The sequence below is a fragment of the Patiria miniata genome, unplaced genomic scaffold, assembly GCF_015706575.1.
Source record: "Patiria miniata isolate m_02_andy unplaced genomic scaffold, ASM1570657v1 HiC_scaffold_19, whole genome shotgun sequence".
Classification (NCBI taxonomy): domain Eukaryota; kingdom Metazoa; phylum Echinodermata; class Asteroidea; order Valvatida; family Asterinidae; genus Patiria; species Patiria miniata.
The window spans coordinates 9,013,517-9,032,891 of NW_024037057.1; the positions used below are offsets into that span (position 1 = coordinate 9,013,517).

General features: G+C 41.2%; 3 protein-coding genes across 3 annotated transcripts in view; 1 reads left to right on the top strand and 2 right to left on the bottom strand.

The window, feature by feature from the left end:
- LOC119725675 overlaps positions 1-14,233 on the top strand; it is a 40,753-nt gene extending 26,520 nt beyond the window's left edge. Inside the window, exons 18-42 of the mRNA XM_038197197.1 lie at positions 375-537; positions 929-1,173; positions 1,468-1,854; positions 2,230-2,673; positions 3,073-3,282; positions 3,705-3,789; positions 4,056-4,228; positions 4,403-4,459; positions 4,962-5,216; positions 5,376-5,492; positions 5,970-6,086; positions 6,293-6,430; positions 6,651-6,767; positions 7,091-7,207; positions 7,362-7,470; positions 7,671-7,784; positions 7,895-7,966; positions 8,261-8,332; positions 8,823-8,894; positions 9,232-9,303; positions 9,526-9,597; positions 9,989-10,060; positions 10,174-11,168; positions 12,129-12,337; positions 12,477-14,233. Of these exons, the coding sequence (XP_038053125.1) occupies positions 375-537; positions 929-1,173; positions 1,468-1,854; positions 2,230-2,673; positions 3,073-3,282; positions 3,705-3,789; positions 4,056-4,228; positions 4,403-4,459; positions 4,962-5,216; positions 5,376-5,492; positions 5,970-6,086; positions 6,293-6,430; positions 6,651-6,767; positions 7,091-7,207; positions 7,362-7,470; positions 7,671-7,784; positions 7,895-7,966; positions 8,261-8,332; positions 8,823-8,894; positions 9,232-9,303; positions 9,526-9,597; positions 9,989-10,060; positions 10,174-11,168; positions 12,129-12,337; positions 12,477-12,668 (4,676 nt within the window). The 3' untranslated portion in view covers positions 12,669-14,233. The remainder of the gene's footprint in view (positions 1-374; positions 538-928; positions 1,174-1,467; positions 1,855-2,229; positions 2,674-3,072; positions 3,283-3,704; positions 3,790-4,055; positions 4,229-4,402; positions 4,460-4,961; positions 5,217-5,375; positions 5,493-5,969; positions 6,087-6,292; positions 6,431-6,650; positions 6,768-7,090; positions 7,208-7,361; positions 7,471-7,670; positions 7,785-7,894; positions 7,967-8,260; positions 8,333-8,822; positions 8,895-9,231; positions 9,304-9,525; positions 9,598-9,988; positions 10,061-10,173; positions 11,169-12,128; positions 12,338-12,476) is intronic.
- On the bottom strand, positions 13,628-15,305 carry LOC119725676 (low affinity immunoglobulin epsilon Fc receptor-like). The gene has a single exon (XM_038197198.1). The coding sequence runs from the start codon at positions 15,195-15,197 to the stop codon at positions 14,448-14,450; it is 750 nt and encodes a 249-aa protein (XP_038053126.1). The 5' UTR covers positions 15,198-15,305; the 3' UTR covers positions 13,628-14,447.
- A 2,671-nt stretch (positions 15,306-17,976) lies between these two features.
- LOC119725392 (C-type lectin domain family 4 member C-like) lies at positions 17,977-18,759 on the bottom strand. The gene has a single exon (XM_038196797.1). It carries the CDS (start codon positions 18,757-18,759, stop codon positions 17,977-17,979), a length of 783 nt encoding a protein of 260 aa, XP_038052725.1.
- Between the last annotated feature and the right edge of the window lie 616 nt (positions 18,760-19,375).

Below are 19,375 nucleotides of genomic sequence, written 5' to 3' on the forward strand. Positions count from 1 at the left end.
TCGTGCCGCCAGGAGCCCAGACAGGTTGTAAACAATCCCTGGCCATTTGAATGACCTATATCTTGTGCATGTATTGGCATGCCACGGTTATTGACCTATAAACACATGTGGTGATAAAATTCTCCACGTGGTTCCACGGTGTGATTTTTTGATAAGCTGCTCCGAGGGTTAAAATTTATAAATTCAAAATTACTTTAGAACTCTTGTGAGCGTTCAAAACAACAGCGCTAGACACGTGCCAGTGATATTTCAAACTGTCCATGCATTATCTGACACTCTATTTGTGAAATTAAGTATGTAATTCAAACTGTTTGTGCATGGATATTTATGCGAAAGAAATCAAATATTCTCCTCTTGTTCGCTTTTTCCAAAAGCTTTCACCGATGTGCGATGTGGAGAGATGCTGCAAAATAACATAACGAGCAAAGGAACAAACGATACGTTCGGCTACATCCGTTGTCTCAACTACCCACCGTGGTATAACTCTGGTTCCAGTTTTGAAATTCATATCCAAGGACCAAGCCATCTAGTCGTCAGGTAATTTGTTTTAGATTTACTCTACTATGTTTATTTTTAAAATGTAAAAATAAATTAATGAATGAACATTTGCCAAATATACATTTTATTTTATTTTTGAGGGCGTGTCCTGAACATAATTTACTAAAAACCAACCGGCATGCATCATGTATCCGATTATATTTTCCGGACGATGAGAAAGCACCTGCATACTTGGGTTGAAAAAAACTGCCTTGAGCCGGAGTGGAACCTACGACCACTGAAACTAACATTGATCCATCAACTGAGCTATTCAGCCGTATGCTGGTGGTCTGCCACTATCATGAAAGATTACCTGCGCAGAGAATAACTTCAATAAGCCACAGATTGAGCAAGAAGTAAATGAAATATTTTCTCCGCTTTTGTTTTGCAGGTTCAATTTTCTGAAGATGAATTTACGTCGGGGCGTTGGGGCGGACGAGTGCCTAGACTCCCTGACGATCGTGGACGTAATTTCCACATTAGCACGACAACTCGTCAGGGGCCGGTACTGCGGCACCAGGGAAAACCTGGAGGTCATCACCAGGTCAAATGACGTCACCGTTACCCAGGAAATGGGCGAGTTGACGGCGGGAATGGCGCTAGAGTTGGGGTTTGTCGCTTTCTATGAAATGATCGGTAAATGTCTTTAATTCCATACGTTATTGCTTTATAGTATTGCTTTAGTTCGCTAATCAGCCCTAATGTGCCGGTGCGAATTACCATTTCACTAATTCCAAAGATGCAGGAATATAGTTACAAATTTGTTACAAATGACCTTTCCGGGATAAAGAGATTGTTAGCGTTAATAACCCAAGTCGATTTGAGCACATTTTTCAAATTCATACGTTTGATGAGGCAGTCGTTAACTAACAATGTTGCGTTTATAATTGCGCCGTTTTGTGTTCTGATGGTTTTGTTTCATTTCCAAAGATTGCAGCGTAAGATTGTGCGATTTGGGATGCGGCGGTACGACCAACCCAAATGGCACCAGTGGTAATCTGACGACGCCACATTTCCCTGCAACGCTGCCCCCGTTCAGCATCTGCAAGTGGAACATTCACGTGACACCCGGCAAATACGTCAGGCTCTCCTTCCCAGAATTCCTGGTGGTGGACCGTGATGACGTCACGGGACATTGCCTGGATACCGTCTACGTGCTGGATGGTCCCGCCCAGTATGATCCGACGGCTGTTTCGACGGCCATCTGCGGCAAAGCGCCTCCATTGATTCTTACTGATAGCTCGAATATTTCTGTGGTCTACTGGACGGGACTCGAATCACAATCCCTTGGCTTCCGTGCGGAGTACACAGTAACAGGTGCGAGCTTGAAACAGTTTTTTAAACAAAGACAAACTAAATATTTTATTCAGGTGAATGCAGCCATCACACAGAGTACATCTATTCGTTGGAAATTAAGGACAAAGTCAACTTACTGCAGCACTGTACGCTTCTATCTTCAGGATTGGAATAATTCGGTACGAAAAAGAATTCGGGTTATCTCGACGACGATCCTGATTTCAAAAATGAAATGTCCAAAAAATGATCTGGATTTACGTATAATTTCGTCTTTGGTCTACTTCACTTTCATAGCTATAGTGAAATAAGATTAAGAGTTATAGAATTCAGATTCGTCAACATGTCAATGAGCATGGTACAAAAGCTCATCTGTTCTCTCTTAAATGTTATCCCCAGATCTTCCAGGATGCAGCGTGGGATCCCACAATGCCTCCGAACTGATCAAGTGCAACTTTGACGCCGCTGTTATCACAAGTCCGGGCTACCCGTACCACTTCTCCCACAAGACGCGCCACACTTGGCAGATCACCACCTCGCCAGCAACTTACATCCAGCTGGTCTTCCACGAGTTCCGCGTGCCGTCGGAGCAGGAGTGCGAGTTCAACTACGTCGCCGTCTACGACGGCCCAGCTGCCGATGGCGCCACCGCTGCTTTACTCGGAAGATACTGCGATGGTGTCATCATACCAGAGAGGATGTATTCTAGCAGGAACAACCTCGCCTTGAGCTTCAGAACGGATAGCCCACTGGGTTCAAACAGTCAAGAAAGCACAGGCTTCTATGCTGTCTATCAGACATTACGCTTTGAGGCAGCGGTGACTGAAAATGCATCGAATAGTGGTACATGAGCATATCTCTTCAAAAAATAAATTAGGCTCCAAAGAAGTTGTTATTCCCCTGTAAATTTTGTCGTAACTTTTTGCCTTCACAAACTACCGTACTAAATAACACCATTATTTAACTTGGTGTACGTGTTTTGTCTTTGCAACAGTTTGTTTAAACAGAATGTGCTTGTGTTTGAATCCCTCGTGTAGACTATGTGGGTGTTTAAAGACACACTTTTCACTTTGTCAAGTTGTACCAACGGTTACATCAATGCATTTTCCCCTAGTGCTGTATCTGTGTAGTATTATGGCAAGTGTAGCCCTGGTATGTGCATGTGAAGAGCAACTGAACTTTATGGTAGTTTATTCATCAACTCAACAATTCCGATTGAGTCAAATTGGTATATTATTTCAGATTACCTTTGTCCCGACGGGTGGGACCGCTATCGTGGGCACTGCTACAGATTTTACAATCAGTCGGACAATCTGCGATGGACGGACGCGGAGATGCAATGCGTTAACGACCAGTCACACCTCGTCAGTATAAGGGATATTAAGGAAGTGAACTATATCCACGGCATGCTGACGTCCGAGTGGTACACAGCTCTGTTAGATACTTACATTGGTAAGCACTTGATATTATACAAATGCAACGGGGTGCCGGGAGTGTGGCCTAGTGGTTAGGGTTTGTGAGTCATGATCAGTGGGTCAGGGGTTCGAATCCAGTTGCTGAACATGTGTTGTTTCTTTTGGCAAGCTTCTTCATCCCCACTTGCCTCTCTCCACCAGGAGAATGAATGGGTACCGGCATTAGCTGGGGAGTAACCTGCGAGGGACTAGCATCCCATCCAGTGGGAATAGAAATATTCTCAGTCGTTTCCTGACACTGAAACCGGAGATAAACGCCGGCCTGTTGGCCACATTGACTCTTGACAGACTTTTTATTTTGGAAACAGAAGAGAAACTGGAGTCCAGTTTCGCCCATGAGCTACATGGAAAGCTTTTTCTTTAAACGGGTATCTGTGTTCTAATTTTTGTGTTCTCTAGGACTGACTGATGGGTTATCGGAAGGACATTTTCGTTGGACCGACAGGTATCCTATGAGTTATGCAGATTGGTATATACCAAGAACGTGAGTCAAACTTATTGTTTAAATTGTTAAAACCCATTCAGTTTAAACTGTGATTAAGTAAGCAACGAATTCACATGCCTCCAAATCTCATGGTCATACTTAGACTACTTACTTACTTACCGACAACTTTCATTTTCCTTGACGAGAATGCGCACGCGCACACATCATTTTTGGTTAGCATCGTACAGAACGATTGAAAAGAGGGCTAAGTTATGATAAATATTGTTCCCAAAAATCTAATCACATTTTTGATGGATGTACTACAGGATTTCGTCAGGCAAACGGCCGCAACCAGACGGGGACGTGCTGGAAGACTGCACAATGATCACCCTACACAGCATCCGGTCTACGGCTAACTGGCATGACGTCTCATGCGCCTCAAAGGATGCTCGGCAGTTCATCTGCAAGAAACCAGCAGAGTTCATTGGTACATTCACTGGTAAGCGTCAACCCTTTCGTTGGGAACATTCATATTCATTTAGGACTTGGTCCACTAACTAGACTAGTTCGCCAACCGTAACTTTATGTTGCCTGTATGCGTCCTAAGTTATCTGTGATTTAGTTTTCTTTCTCCGCGAAAAAAAAAAAAATTAATTTTCCATTCTCTATTTAGAAACAGTATCGAGTACCAATGCTCCACATGCTGACGACATGACTTTGAGTCAGGAAGGTAATTGATTATGATTTACTGCTACACATGAATTTGATTATTGTTGACATTGTTGTCTTTAAGGAAATAACAAGTCTGTGAGCTTCTTACACTGTAAAACACTGTTGGGCAATGTAATTTACCCAGCTTTGGTATGAAATTACCCTATATTGGGTTGAATTGGGTAAAAACTGTCAAACTATTAGGAAGAATTTGCCCAAGAGTGTAGGCAGTTGATAATTCGACCAGCATTGGTCGAATTATTAACCCATTTTGCGCAACTTTTTTTTTACAGTGTACACAATAATGGCAGTGAGAGGGGAATATAATTAGGGCCTACCGGTGATTTTGAGTACCAATTTAGAGTTACAAATTTAGCGGAGCAAGGCTTACCACTTGCTGGAACACAACTGTGTCTTGTGAAAAAGCTGTTTTAAAGATAATTAAGTTAGAAACATGCAAGTAAAGTTTATTTGTTATATGGTCTCGTTTTTACCAGTCATCTTAATCTCAAATCATCTAGAAATGCAGAGCGAGTGCGGGAAAATCTTGAAACGATGTGACAACGGAGAATGCACGCAACTGCCGTATAGTTGCCCCAACCAGTCAGGTGATCAGTCAGCTGTACAGACACGTGGTCCATCCCGTGCCCAAGTCGTTCAAGTGGAGGCTTCAGACGATGAGTTTGTGTGTTCGACCACTGGCGAGCGCATCTCCATTTCATTCTACTGTGACAATGTGATCCATTGCGCTGACCGGTCGGACGAGACGGCTTGTGGTAGGGGATTGCATGAAATAATGTCGTATGAAATATAGAGAGCCTTAGGTAATTATTATAAATTAGCCGAAAGAGGAAACATTTTCTTATGCTAAAGATCGAAAGGTTTTCTAGCTTTTTATGATTTTTTTTTGCATGCACTGATTAATTCTTCGTCAGATTATCCACTGTGCGGACTGGAGGAATACCAATGCAGCAACGGCCAGTGCGTCGACAAAAGCAAACGATGCGATCTGATTGAAGACTGTGCAGACAGTACGGACGAGTCACTCTGTGGTAAGGACTGCATGTCTGTCGCATATCAAACTCTTGGTGGCAGCAAACTCACTCTACTAGTTTGCACATTTCAGACCCATGGTGGCAGCAGACTCGTTTGACCTATTTACTTGGCTATGGCTGGATTTACTTGGCTACGGCTGGCAGAAATGCATGCACCTATAGAAGCGCCTGAATCCACTTCCAAAAGACGCGTGTGTTACTGTTGGTCGCCGCCAAGTAATTTGGAACCAGTCAAAGGTCAAGCGAGTCTGCTGCCACCAAGAGTCTGAAATGTGCCAGGCATCTAATACGGTATATAATGCAATTCAGAAGCGGCCTTTGTTTCTCTCCTCATGCGTTCAAGCATTTTAAAGCCGGTGTTTCGTGGTTCCATATCTACTACTGCACTTCCAACGTGGCCGGAGTAGTAATCTTTTAATTCTTGCCACTAGTGTAAGATTCTTTTTCTTCCAAAACGTTTTCTTATTCTGTCAGCGATGTGTAATCGTGGATTCCAGTGCTACGACGGTACATGTCTGTCAGAGGGAGCAATCTGTGACGGGATGAAGCATTGTCCTGGTACTCGATGGGAGGATGAACCATCCGATTGTTGTAAGTTATCAATAAGTCGTAACAAGTGCCCACAAGTCCTTATAAAGTTCATCACAAGTCGTCAAGTATCATGTTTTAGTCCTAAACTAACTAAATGAAATGTGACAAGCGCATTTTTCGATATTGTTTATTTCTTTTTCATATTGAATAGAAAAGTTTATATATATAGTTTTTTTGTAATGATTGTCTGTTTGGTTTTATTTTAGGGCGTGAATGTGATATTACATATCAACTCACATGCAACAACGGCGCATGCGCCAATCTGTCCACAACTTGCCTTTATGACTTCGATGAGTATGGCCTGCAGGTTGGATGCCGTGATGTCACACATTTGCGTTTTTGTGGTGAGCTGACAATGTTTTCTTTGAAAAAAGCTTAATGAATTTTGCTTGTAAGATTGAAAAGGAATTCTTCGTATTAACTGGAATTTTCTTTTGTTCTTCTTCTGTCTTAACTCAATTGATCATACAGCATGATAAGATTGCCTTACGTTGAATGGCAAAAAAGTTTGACTGGTACTAAATTGGTGTATTAATAATAATTTTTTTGAAAATTTCTTTGCAGAATCATTCGAATGTCCTGCATGGACACTAAAATGTCCTTCTTCCTATTGCATCCCACTGCGCATGCGTTGTGATGGTAGATTCGACTGCCCGAACGGAGAAGACGAACTGCATTGTGGTAAGTTGGATTGGGAAGTTTGATAAAGGAATTTTGGTTGACTAGTGGTTGATTTGTGACGTAGGTTGCGCCTGCACGGTTATGGTAAAGTGTGAAAGTCGTCCTTGTCAATACGTTCCTGAAACTTCCTGCCCTGGTTCCCTGCCATTCTATTCTTTATAATAAGGCTGCATTAGAAACCAGCGATGTGATCAAAGTGTGTTGGCTAGTCTCAAATCATCGATTAGACCAGTCCAATGTCTATTTTGTATAAATTTTTGGTTAGAATTATCAAACTTTTCCCTCGTTTGAAATTTTATAATTTTCTCATCATTTGCACACAGATGAATTCCACTGTCCTGGAGCATACCGTTGCCATGGTGCTTCGTATTGTGTCTGGCCAGATAAAGTCTGCGATGGTGTTGCTCAGTGTCCGGAACGCGATGACGAATTCTACTGCGGTTTGTGAAAATTAACAGATTGAGATGATAAATTGTCGAGATTTTGTTTTGCGATAAACCTTGACTTGTACTCTTTGAGGGCACAGACAGTAGAGTTCTACCATGATAATAAAAAACGTTTTCTTGCGGCCCTTTTTTCTCTGTTTTGATATAGATGTAACATGCCCTGATGGTTGCCGTTGTCATGGTTACTCAGTGGAATGTGATGGTATAGCTTGGTCGGCATCGGTTGCATCTTTGCTTCCAAATAAGGCCAGGCTCATGTAAGCATTTCAATTAATAAATTGTGGCAGTTTGACATGTAAATTACCATTATTTGTGCACTCTAATGCACTAAAATGCAACTGTGACGATAGATTAACAACAATGTAAACAAGAGACGTTTAGATCTGAATTGAACATGTTGATTAATATCACTATGAAATTGTACTACCAATCGTTATTGTCTTCATTGTTACAACAGCAAATTAAAATCCTTACAACATAGTGAAGGGACGAGACGTAGGCGAGATGTCATTGAAACAGCAGAAACAATACTACACTTCGATCTGGGAGATTTTCCCTATCTGGCGAACCTGTAAGTTCAACCCGAATACCAATCAAGATCATTCAATTAAATTTATGCACAAAGCAACTCGTGGTAATAACATGCAGACCTAATTATTTTATCCATGCGTTCTGTTACAGAGACATCCCACATAACGGTATACGCGAAATCCCATCGGGAATTTTCAAGAATTCAACGAATTTGTTGAAATTGTAAGTATAATAAGCTTTTCAATTTTTGTTCCAAATTAAAAATTATTATATTTAAATAAGCGCCTATTTTGCTTACCACAGTTCCAGTTATTTATCGCCAAACCTGAAGTAGGCCTAAAGCATGAAAATGGATCGTACAACTGAATGCTTGAAAGTATGTTGTTCCCGTTCCTTGGAAATACAAATCACAATGTAGTACATCAAAATACATATGTTACATGTTTTTTTGTTCAAGTCTGACACTTAATGTGGCGCTACTAAAGAATCATCTGTTTAATGTCACGTTATTTGCAGATCACTTGCATTCAATCAGATCCATCATCTAGAGCAACACACATTCCAAGGACTGAGACGTCTTGTATTTCTGTAAGTCCAATACATTTTAAGTAAATATTATTCATGAGGCATTTCTTGAATAAAAAAGAGAATAAATTAATGTTTTCCTTATTATATCAACCTTCTGCCCCCTAATACTACTGCCCACCACGAACATTGTAATTTTAACTTATGACAGTTTCGTAATACCGGGAATGGGTCATTAGGGAGATTTTCCCATAAACTTGTGCACAACATTTTTCAAACTTAAATGTGCCCTAACCCAATATTCCCTTGTCCTTTTTCCACGAATTTCGGTATGTGTACTAATTAGACCACGGGCAACAAATATAATCCAAATGCGACAAAAAACTTTCGCCTGTAAAGGGGGGCTGTGCCATTAGGGAGACAGATGTGTCTCCCTATTGACCGGCGTCTCCCTATTACCGAAGAAATTACGATAACGTGTCTCCCTAATGGTACATTTAGTAATATACCGTAATGCCGAAATTTCATGATGATTCATTTTGATCTCATGCAGGAACTTAACTGGGAATCCTTTGACGCTAATTGACAGAGGGGCATTCATTGATCTTAATGTCCTGCCATCACTGTGAGTACATTATTTTTACGTCACGAATCGTAATATTTTATGAATCGGTCCCTATGACAAGACATTTTCTTCATTGATAGCTTTCCGTTCCAGACTTTGGCCAACTCTATCTCCTTGTTTTGATTTGCACATAGTTCTACGACTGTCCGTTTCGGGAACCATCATCCATTTATGGTATTCAGACTTGCAGATATATCAAAACAATTGACTATTTCATGTAAAAAGCACAGTTCTCTTATACGTTGTGTTACTGTCCTTTTCACCATGCATGCTCTGTTTCAGTCTTGATCGTTTGTATGTGTGATTATTTTCTTATTATTTTCTTTATTCTCGTCAGGGAACTATCAGACCTTCCGATAGACACGCTGGTTGAGGAAATGTTTCAAGGTCTGGATTCGTTGGAAAATCTGTAAGTCATCACCAACATTTTGTAAACGAATATTTATTCTTGTTAGGCCCAGTTATTCTTTTTGTTTCATGTTATTAGAATTATTTGGTTGCGCGCTACTTCTTTCTATATATAGTTTATTTAATCTGAACTAACCAAATGTCGTGCTCTGCATCTACCGCCATATCGCGAATCCATTGTCTAAAATCCGTTTGAATTATTTCGTTTTACTCAATGTCTTAGATCCCTTTACGGTTCTTCCCTGGTGAACATCGAACCAAGGGCGTTTGTTGGTCTGGGTAACCTCAATATGCTGTGAGTAGTTATTTATTTTTCTCTCAGATCAAGTTTGTTATGCTGTTAGGTTGCAGTCAGTGCAGGTTATACTTACGGTACGAATGAGGACTTTGAACAGTGTGTTACCTTATAGCAATAAATCCAAGGACCTGATTCCAAATCCTGGATAGTTTTCATATATGAACCAATTATGTGGACTCGTTAATAAAATGTTAAAATCACAGTCCCACATTGTTAATAATGCACGCGTCCTCGGTAGTGTAGTAGAATCAGACAATAACGCTAAGGACCGCAGCAAAGTACTCGGGTCCTCGGTAATAAAGTTAAGCCGAACTGTATGCTTAGTGTAAGGAGGTCGGTTGTAGCTCACTAGTTCTGTGCATAATTTTCTTAATTTTTTTTTTCGCAGAGACGTTCGTCACACGTCCATACAAAACGTTGCTGAGAATATGTTCCTCGGGTTGGATCGATTGCAAACTTTGTAAGTACAGGAAGGATTTGAGCTTTGGGTAACTTTTCATCCATGTTTTTTTCAAATCCGAATTTTGGCAGCGTAGTTTCTTAATATGTACATTTCTCTTGTCGTAACTACAGGTTTTCTGACAGGTACGTCTTTTGTTGTCTGATTGGTGACATAGAAGAATGCACACCACCGCCGGATCAGTTCTCCTCGTGTGAGGACCTCATGCGCAACAACATACTGCGCACCTTCATCTGGATCCTCGGTATCAGCTCACTGCTAGGCAACACCCTGGTCCTTCTCTACCGTCTCAAGAGAGGCGGGAACAACGAGAAGAACAAAGTCCAAGCGTTCCTGATTCTCAACTTGGCAGTGTCAGATTTCTTGATGGGTGTGTACATGTTAATCATCGCCAGTGCCGACCTGAGATTTAGGAACGTCTACATCTTTCACGCGGCGGAGTGGGAGTCGAGCGCCCTCTGTAAGCTTGCAGGTCTGATCTCAGTCCTGTCCAGCGAGGTGTCGGTCATTATGTTAGTGGTCATCAGTCTGGATCGGTTATGGTGCGTCATGTTTCCACTCAAGAATAAATACTTTGGTATCAAGTCGGCCAGAGTGGTGGCAGCGGTGGGATGGACAGTGATGCTCGTGGTAAGCATCTTACCTGTGCTGGGCCTGTCGTACTTTGCCGGGTCCTTCTACGGTCGGACCGGAGTGTGCCTCGCTCTCCCACTCACCCAGGACAAGCTCCCGGGCTGGGAGTTCTCCGTCTCTTTCTTTCTCTTCTTCAACGTCATCTGTTTCATCCTCATCTTGATCTGCTACACGGGGATCTACCTGACGGCCCGTCGCACCTCTCGCAAGATCCGGTCAAGCATGAAGTCGCAGGAGATGAAGATGGCGGGAAGGATGTTCCTGATCTTATTCACGGACTTTCTGTGCTGGATGCCCGTCATCATCATGGGAATACTCTCTCTGGCTGGAGTGCTCGTTATACCAAGCGTGGTCTACGCATGGACAGCCGTCTTCATCCTTCCTATGAATAGCGCCCTCAATCCTTATCTTTACACAATATCTGCCATGCAGTTGAGGAATAGAAGAGTCGGAGTAAAAAGGGCCAATACAATCGGTAAGAATTCAAAACGATGAAACTCGGCTCCCTGAGTGTAACAAAAGGGGGCGCTCTGCAAAATGGAAACGAAATTAGCTGAAATACTCTTCGCTGGTTCACAGGCGTCATTTATCGTGTGTGATAATCTACATGCACAAGCGTGCACGTGGTAATGGTAGGGGCGGATCCAGCTTTGGATAAAGGGGGGAGGGTTGAACTACCAAGAGGTAGTTTAGCAGGCATTTGCTGTGTGTGTACGTGTTCATCTTTTCAAATCGAGGGCGAAAAATACCGAAGAACAAAAGAGAACAATATCGTCCACGATTCCCAGCATACGTCCGCGATTGGGGTCGGGAACAAAACCTATGGGAGTCATTCTCAAAAGTTAGAGTACAAACAAAAGAGGGACAATAGGACGTCCACGATCGACGGTGGGTGTGCGTGTGTGTGTGTTTTATATTCCTATTTGTTGCGGCGAAAAGGGAGTGTTTAGAACTTCCCATCCCCCTCTGTAGATCCGCCATGAATGGTACCCGGCAGTGCTTCAACCATGTCGCCATATTCATGACGGATTTGGGTGTGTTCCCTTATAGGCCTTTCTTTTGTTTGTAAACATTGGCGCCATTTTGTATGGGCTGCCGTAATTAAGCGCATAAATTGAAGCCGTGGTTGGCAACACATTTTTCCAAAAAAGTCCTCATAACGCCATCAACACACAGTAAAAAGGCATATTTATGAAATATTATGTAGGTTTGATGAAAATGATGTATTTTCAAGTATCAAATAATATTTTGGTGATCTGTAATAACTCTTCTTCATTTTTGCAGTGTTGGACCTTCCATAGTTTTGCAGGCCGTGGTTGGCAAAAATGCAGTTTTCCAACCAAGCGCAGAAAGGACTATATATGTTGCTATAACTTTGATGAAGCCATACTTAATTTCTCGACTGCAACCAATATATTGTATTCGCTCTGATCAGTTTCAGGTGATGCCATGAGGAACACCAACGGCTCCCCGCTTCGTTACCGCCTTTTACTCTCTGATATCACGAGAGGGCAGCAGATGATATGCCTGGAAGGGAACCAGTTAAACCAGCTGGCAACCGAGCTACGCAACACAGTGAAGGGCTTACACAGCAAAGGGATTTCTGTCGGGGATATCTCGCAGAGCAAGATATTGTTTTACCAGGTATAAATTCAAAGTTGGTCAATCGCTTGTTTTATACAAAACTTAGAATAAAAAAATTAAAAATGCTTCGAAATCATCAGAAGATCGTCATTCCTAAATAAAAACTAGGTATTTTGTATCTTTCTTTATACAAAATTAGGTCGAAAGTTCATCTGCTATGGGTGTTGCGTGGTGTGCGGAGCTGCTCATGCCCAAGGCTGAGGCGTTGTCCGTCGTGAACGTTGGGGGCGCTAGCACAGACGCCTTTGAGTCAGATCTGAGGCAACTTAACCAGATAGTCGCGATTATGAGGAGGAAACTCGGCAGACAAAACAGCTCATCTTTAACTTGAAACTTTTGTCTGGTGATCTTCATCAATGGTGTGACACGGCGGTTGATTCGGGCGCAACTGAGCGCGAGATGTGACAGTTTACAACGAGATTAGTGCGAGAAATCGAAGCTTCTGTGTCTTTCAAGAAACGTAAAGTATATGTGGAACGTCCTCGTCCAGATCGTTGACTGTCCTCGCGGACAGACCGCAAAAAGTTCCTAAAAGCCTTCATGTCTCTTAAATTGACGTCAAATTTTATTTTAAATGTTTTTTATCTTAACGTCCCCACGACCTATAGTTTATATTGCTATATGGGAAGATAAGCGAGTCAGGGTTTGGTACCAAGGCGTTGATATATCACAAGATGACGGTGCTTTGATCTTTCAGCGCCATGCAGGAGCATGGTACTCCTCGTGACCGATATTCAGTATCCTATATTTAGGAACCCCCGCGAAAATGAAATGGGGTGAAATTAAACCACCTGGTGAACAGGCTAAATAAAAAATAAATACACACTATTTCTTAATGTATCTTTCTACAACGGGGTTCAGTGGTCGTCACATAAAGTACGAAAGAGTTGTGTTATTTCTCTGATCTTTAGAAACTGAAATGTAAAGAACAAGTTTAAGGATGAAAATACACTTACAAATTAAGAGGGTGTAAACATTCATTTATATAGATATATGAAATATTTGCTTTTCATGCGAGCTAATTACAGTTATATTAAACTTACTATTGAAATGTCAGAAAACATGTCTAAATGGCGTAGCTACAAACATCAACAATAACCTTAAAATGAATTGGGATGAAATTAAACTACCTGATGATCTATGAACAGGCTAAATTAAAAATAAATGCACACTAGGATCTCTTGATTTATCTTTCTACAACGGGGTTCAATGTTCGTCACAAAGTACGAAAGAGTAGTGTTATTAATTTCTCTGATCATTAGAAACTGAAATGTAAAGAACAAGTTTAAGGATGAAATTCACTTACAAATTGAGAGAGTGTAAATATTCATTTATATATATGTTATGAAATATTTTCTTTTTATGCGAGCATACAATTTATAACTAACTATTGAAATATCACAAAACATGTCTCAATGCCGTAGCTACAAACATCAATAATCACCTTAATTCTGTAGCAATTAACTGCATCCAAACAGTTTTCTTCTGTAATTCTACTGAAAAATTCAATTCGAAACCGAGTAATCTTGACGTATTTTGTTATGGCTTGCCAAATTGGAACAAAGCAATACCATTCTTGGCGCAATCTGTGAAGGTACACGTTCCCATCTGCAATCATTATTAAAACTAATAACTGCTATAATTGCCTGCAATTGGTGCGATAAAATGTTACAGACAAAAATGATGAACATTACCGTGGTTAATCTTTGTCGCGACTAGTCGTTAAAAAAGTTGCTAGGATACGATACACTGAGCTACAACTACGTTATTACAAAATCGACGAAACCACAACAAAGCATCAACAAATAAGTCATAACTCTAAATGTGATGCTTCAAACCTTTGATGTTGCTATTATGTACTAATGATGATAATTAAAACACAGCTGATGAACAAAACATTAAATTTATTTAAAGATCACAGACATTTCCCGGACAGTCTTCTTGTGTCAACTCCTTCAGTTTAGTTTCTATCTGTGGTGACTAGTCTTGCTAATATAACTCGACCTCCACTAAGAATGTTCAAAATGTGCTGAAGTGAAAACCACAATGTTAAAATGATTTAATTGAAAGATTTCACAAAAATGTCACAATGTCCATGCAGATACAGTTCTTACTTCTCGTAGAAGAAACAGTTCTCCTGATTGCCGATCCCATTACCGTCAGCCTCGTAGAGATTTGCGTGGTTCAGTTGACAGATCATTACTCCATCGGTCTCCTCGAAGAGATTGAAGGAGTGGCACAGAGGCTCTGCCCAACACGCAAAGCCACACCTTTCAAAGCCTCCGACTTGAAAACTCTTGATCTCGTGGTTGAGTAGACACATCTGCGGTACGTGGATGAATCGAGTAGGTAACCGGCAGTGCCCAGCTAAGGCAGCTTTCATTTCACAGGCAGCAAAGTAAAGAACCTTGCAAATCCTGTCACCCCAATGTCCACCAAAGTCTTCGGAAATCCTGACGCAATCTTCGTTTTTGCCATTGCTTGGTTCCCCGTCTCCCCAGTCAGTGTAATCGTGATAAACCGTTTCACCTTCACACGTTAAGTGTCTGCCATTTGTCTTTCTGCAACCGATCCACAACTGTAATTTGTCAGATGCCGCGCCCGTTTCGTCCATCAATTTCTTCATTTCTCTCCAAATGAAGTCATTCTCTTCCTGTGAATTGGGAACGACCATAGCGGCGCCACGCCTAGCGCACTCGGTCGAGGCGTCGGTGTAATACATCCTACCAGGCAGCAAGGTGTAGCAGGATTCTTGCCACTTAAGCCACCCGGGAGGGCAGATGGCTCCATGATGATCAAAAGCTTCGCCCTTCACAAAAACAACCAAAGTGAAGAGAACACAAACAGAAAACGCCGTCATTCTTAGAATGAATTTTGAAGTGTTTATGATTAAGCAGAGTGCAAACTCTCTCTGCAAAATAACTGAAGGTAGGCCTATAAGTTAAACCTCTGCTCCAATGTCACAGGGTGAGCGTTATGCTGCGACTTGGACAAGATGTCATCTGCGTGCCAGTTATACAGGAATACCAATTTGGTTCCTAGCTGTCCCTGAGGCCCAATGAAAGGAATACAAACACGTTGCCATAGCAAGTCTCCTTTGTTGTGGACCGTTGCTAAGAGACGACGGAAAACCTCATCTTGCAGCTAGATTAAGTATCGATTTCTGTAACTATTCAGGGTAAATCTGTCACTCAGCTAGCTACGCTTTACTAATTGAAGTGACGAATCTAATAACGTCACGACGAAGTTCATGATCGAATAACAATAGCGCCAGTCCTTCAGGATATCAATTAGTGGCATTGTATATAATTTGAATTTGATTGCCAGCAGCTGCATTTCAAATTTAATCTTCTCTTCGTTCCAGAAATGTCAGAAAACAAAGCATAGAATGCCTAGGGTATGAATGAACCATTGTGTAACGAAAAGCCCCAACCAGTCGTTACGGTAACCGGTAATTTGGCTCTGAGTGACGTCAAGGCTTTTGGTGAAGAGTTGTGAGCTTTGAAACAAAATCGTAGATTAGATTTACTTTAAATTGTATTCAATTAACAAAAATAGTTCATCGTTAATGCTTGCAATTGCACTAACTTGAGATTACGAATTAGCCTATGTGCGTATTCGCACTGTAGTGAAATGCATACAGTTTATAAAGAGTTTTTTGTGTCTAAAATCAGGTTGAAAATTCATCAACTATGGGTGTCACGTGGTGTTTGGAGCTGCTCATGCCCAAAGGCTGGGGCATTGTTCGTCGTATACGTTGAGGGCGCCAGCACAGACGCTTTTGAGTCAGATCTGAGGCAGCTTAACCAAATAGTTGCGGTTATGAGGAGGAAACTCGACAGACACACCATCTCATCGTAGTCTGGTGATCTCCAAAACTGGTGTCACATGGCAGATGATTTGGGCTCATAAAGAGCGAAAATTGACCACTAAACAACGCGTGTTGGGCGAAAATACCAAACTTCTGTGCTATTTTTTTTTTATATAAAAGAACTGAAGTATTTGGGACGTTCTGACTTGACTCACTTCGCGGACGAACTGCAATGAAGAAGTTCGGAAAATTAAAAAAGCATTATGCATGTCTCGCAAATTGGATGTCAATGTTTAAGAAAAAACTTCCCTGCGACCTATGTTGTATATTGCTATACAAGTAAGATAAACGAATCAGCGTTTGGTACCAAGACGTTGATATTATTATGACAAGTTAACGTTATTTTGATCTTTCAGCGCAACATGGTACCCCTCGTAACCAATGTTCAGCTTCTTGTATAGGAAACCCCGTAAAAATGAAATGGTATCAAAATAAACCATCTGATGAACCGGCTCAATCAAAATGTTATTTGTATACACTTGGATTTTAATACAATAGGATTTTTAATTCATCTTTCTATAACGGGTTCAATATTCGTCACATGAGGTCGAAAGTGAAACTTGTTATTACTCCGATCATTAGAAATTGAAATGTAAAGAACAAGTTTAAGGATGAAATACACTTACAAATTGAGAGAGTGTTAACATTGATTAAGGCTATATAGATAGATGAAATACCGACAATCCTTTTTGTTTTCATATTATGCTAACACACACAATTATAATTAATTATCGAAACATCAAAAACCATGTCTCGATGGCGTAACTACAAACATCAATAATCACCCTAGTTCTATAACAATTAGTGCATTCGAACATTCTTCTTCTGTAATTCTACTTAAACATTAACTTCGAAACTGAGTAATCTTGACGTATTTTGTTGTATTTTACCGAAATGGAACAGAGCAAAAACATTCTTGGCGAAATAAGTGAAGTAACACTTTCCCGCCTACAATCACCACCTACTATTCCTCGTTGCATGCAGTGGGTGCGATATTATGTTACAGACAAAAAGGATGATGACAATTAGGCCCCCCAAAAATAATCGGTCTCTGGTCAGACCGAAGTTCCGGAATTGATGCGGCGACGCGGTTTTTGTTTTTTTGTTTTTTTTGGTGGCTTTGTTTTTTTCCAAGCTTGAATTGTACAGACAAGGTGGGTACTATTTCGCTTTTTTGTGTCCTCATTATACATTGGTGTCCTCCGTAATTTTCCTTGGTGCTCCTTGGTACAAAAATTTGAGGAGGTGTGGCAATAGAGGGCGCTGTTGTAGCTTCCGTGTTAATTTGAAGAAGTAAAAAAAGGTTGACGCGCATGATTAAAATCGACGCGCGCGCTGACCAGAGACCGAGTATTTTTTTTTTTTTTTTTTTGGCCTTATCGTGGTAAGTTTTAGTTTCGACTTGTCGTTGATAAGTGTTGTTAGGATACGATACACTGAGCTACCTACGCCATTACAAAATCGATGTGGTTTTTTTTAATGCAAACATAACTAAAGACGGATCCACATCAAAGCATTAACAAATAAGTCATAACTCTAAATGTGCCGCTTCAAACCTTTGAAGTTGATATTATCTACTGGTGACGACTATTAAAATAAAGCTGTTGAGCCAAACATTAATTCATTAAACATCACTGATATTTTTTTATGTTTTATCGCCTAAAAGTTTAGTTTCTATATATGTGGTGACAACAATGTCAACTGTTTTAATGTAAAGATTTCAAAGTGTCACAAAATGTCACAAAATATGTCCATGCAGATATAGTTCTTACTTCTCGTAGAAGAAACAGTTCTCCTGATTGCCGATCCCATTACCGTCAGCCTCGTAGAGATTTGCGTGGTTCAGTTGACAGATCATTACTCCATCGGTCTCCTCCAAGAGATTGAAGGAGTGGCACAGAGGCTCCGCCCAACACGCAAAGCCACACCTTTCAAAGCCTCCGACTTGAAAACTCTTGATCTCGTGGTTGAGTAGACACATCTGCGGTACGTGGATGAATCGAGTAGGTAACCGGCAGTGCCCAGCTAAGGCAGCTTTCATTTCACAGGCAGCAAAGTAAAGAGCCTTGCAAATTATATCACCCCAATGTCCACCAAAGTCTTCGGAAATCCTGACGCAATCTTCGTTTCTTTTATTGCTTGGTTCCCCGTCTTTCCAGTCAGTGTAATTTTGATAACGCGTTTCACCCTCACACGTTAACTGGCCGCCATTTGTCTTTCTACAACCGATCCATAAGTCAATTGTCCCGCTAGTTTTGTTCATCAATTCCTGACCAATTAGAAATGACGCGGCAGTTTTGTTCACCCATTCCTTCATTTCTCTCCAAATGAAGTCATTCTCTTCCTGTGAATCGGGAACGACCATAGCGGCTCCACGCCTAGCGCACTCGGTAGAGGCGTCGGTGTGATTCATCCTACCAGGCAGCAAGGTGTAGCAGGATTCTTGCCACTTAAGCCACCCGGGAGGGCAGATGGCTCCATGATGATCAAAATCTTCGCCCTTTACATAAACCACCAAAGTAAAGAGAACACAAACAGAAAACGCCGTCATTCTTAGAATGAATTTTGAAGTGTTTATGATTAAGCAGAGTGCAAACTCTCTCTGCAAAATAACTGAAGGTAGGCCTGTGAGTGAAACCTTTGCACCAATGTCACAGGGTGAGCGTTATGCTGCGACTGTGGACAAGATGTCATCTGCGTGCCAGTTATACAGGAATACCAATTTGGTTCCTAGCTGTCCCTGAGGCCCAATGAAAGGAAGAAAACACGTTGCCATAGCAAGTCTCCTTTGTTGTGGACCGTTGCTAAGAGACGACGGAAAACCTCATCTTGCAGCTAGATTAGTATCGATTTCTTCAACTATTCAGGGTAAATCTGCCACTCAGCTACGCTTTACTAATTGAAGTGACGAATCTAATAAGGTCACTACGAAGTTCGTGATCGAATAACAATAGCGCTAATCCTTGAGGATATCAATTAGTGGCATTGTATATAATTATAGTTTGATTGCCAGCAACTGCATTTCGAATTTAATCTTCTCTTCTAGGCTATTATAGGCCTAATCACAAACCTCCGCTACCTAATATAAGTCATGAAGCTCATAACACCACGACGAAGTTCATGATTGGATAGCAACAGCGTTGGGCCGTGAGGATTTTAATTAGTGG

Bases quoted from the DNA above. Each gene is read 5' to 3' on its own strand.
- LOC119725676 (XM_038197198.1), bottom strand. From the start codon at position 15,197: ATGACGGCGTTTTCTGTTTGTGTTCTCTTCACTTTGGTTGTTTTTGTG.
- LOC119725392 (XM_038196797.1), bottom strand. From the start codon at position 18,759: ATGACGGCGTTTTCTGTTTGTGTTCTCTTTACTTTGGTGGTTTATGTA.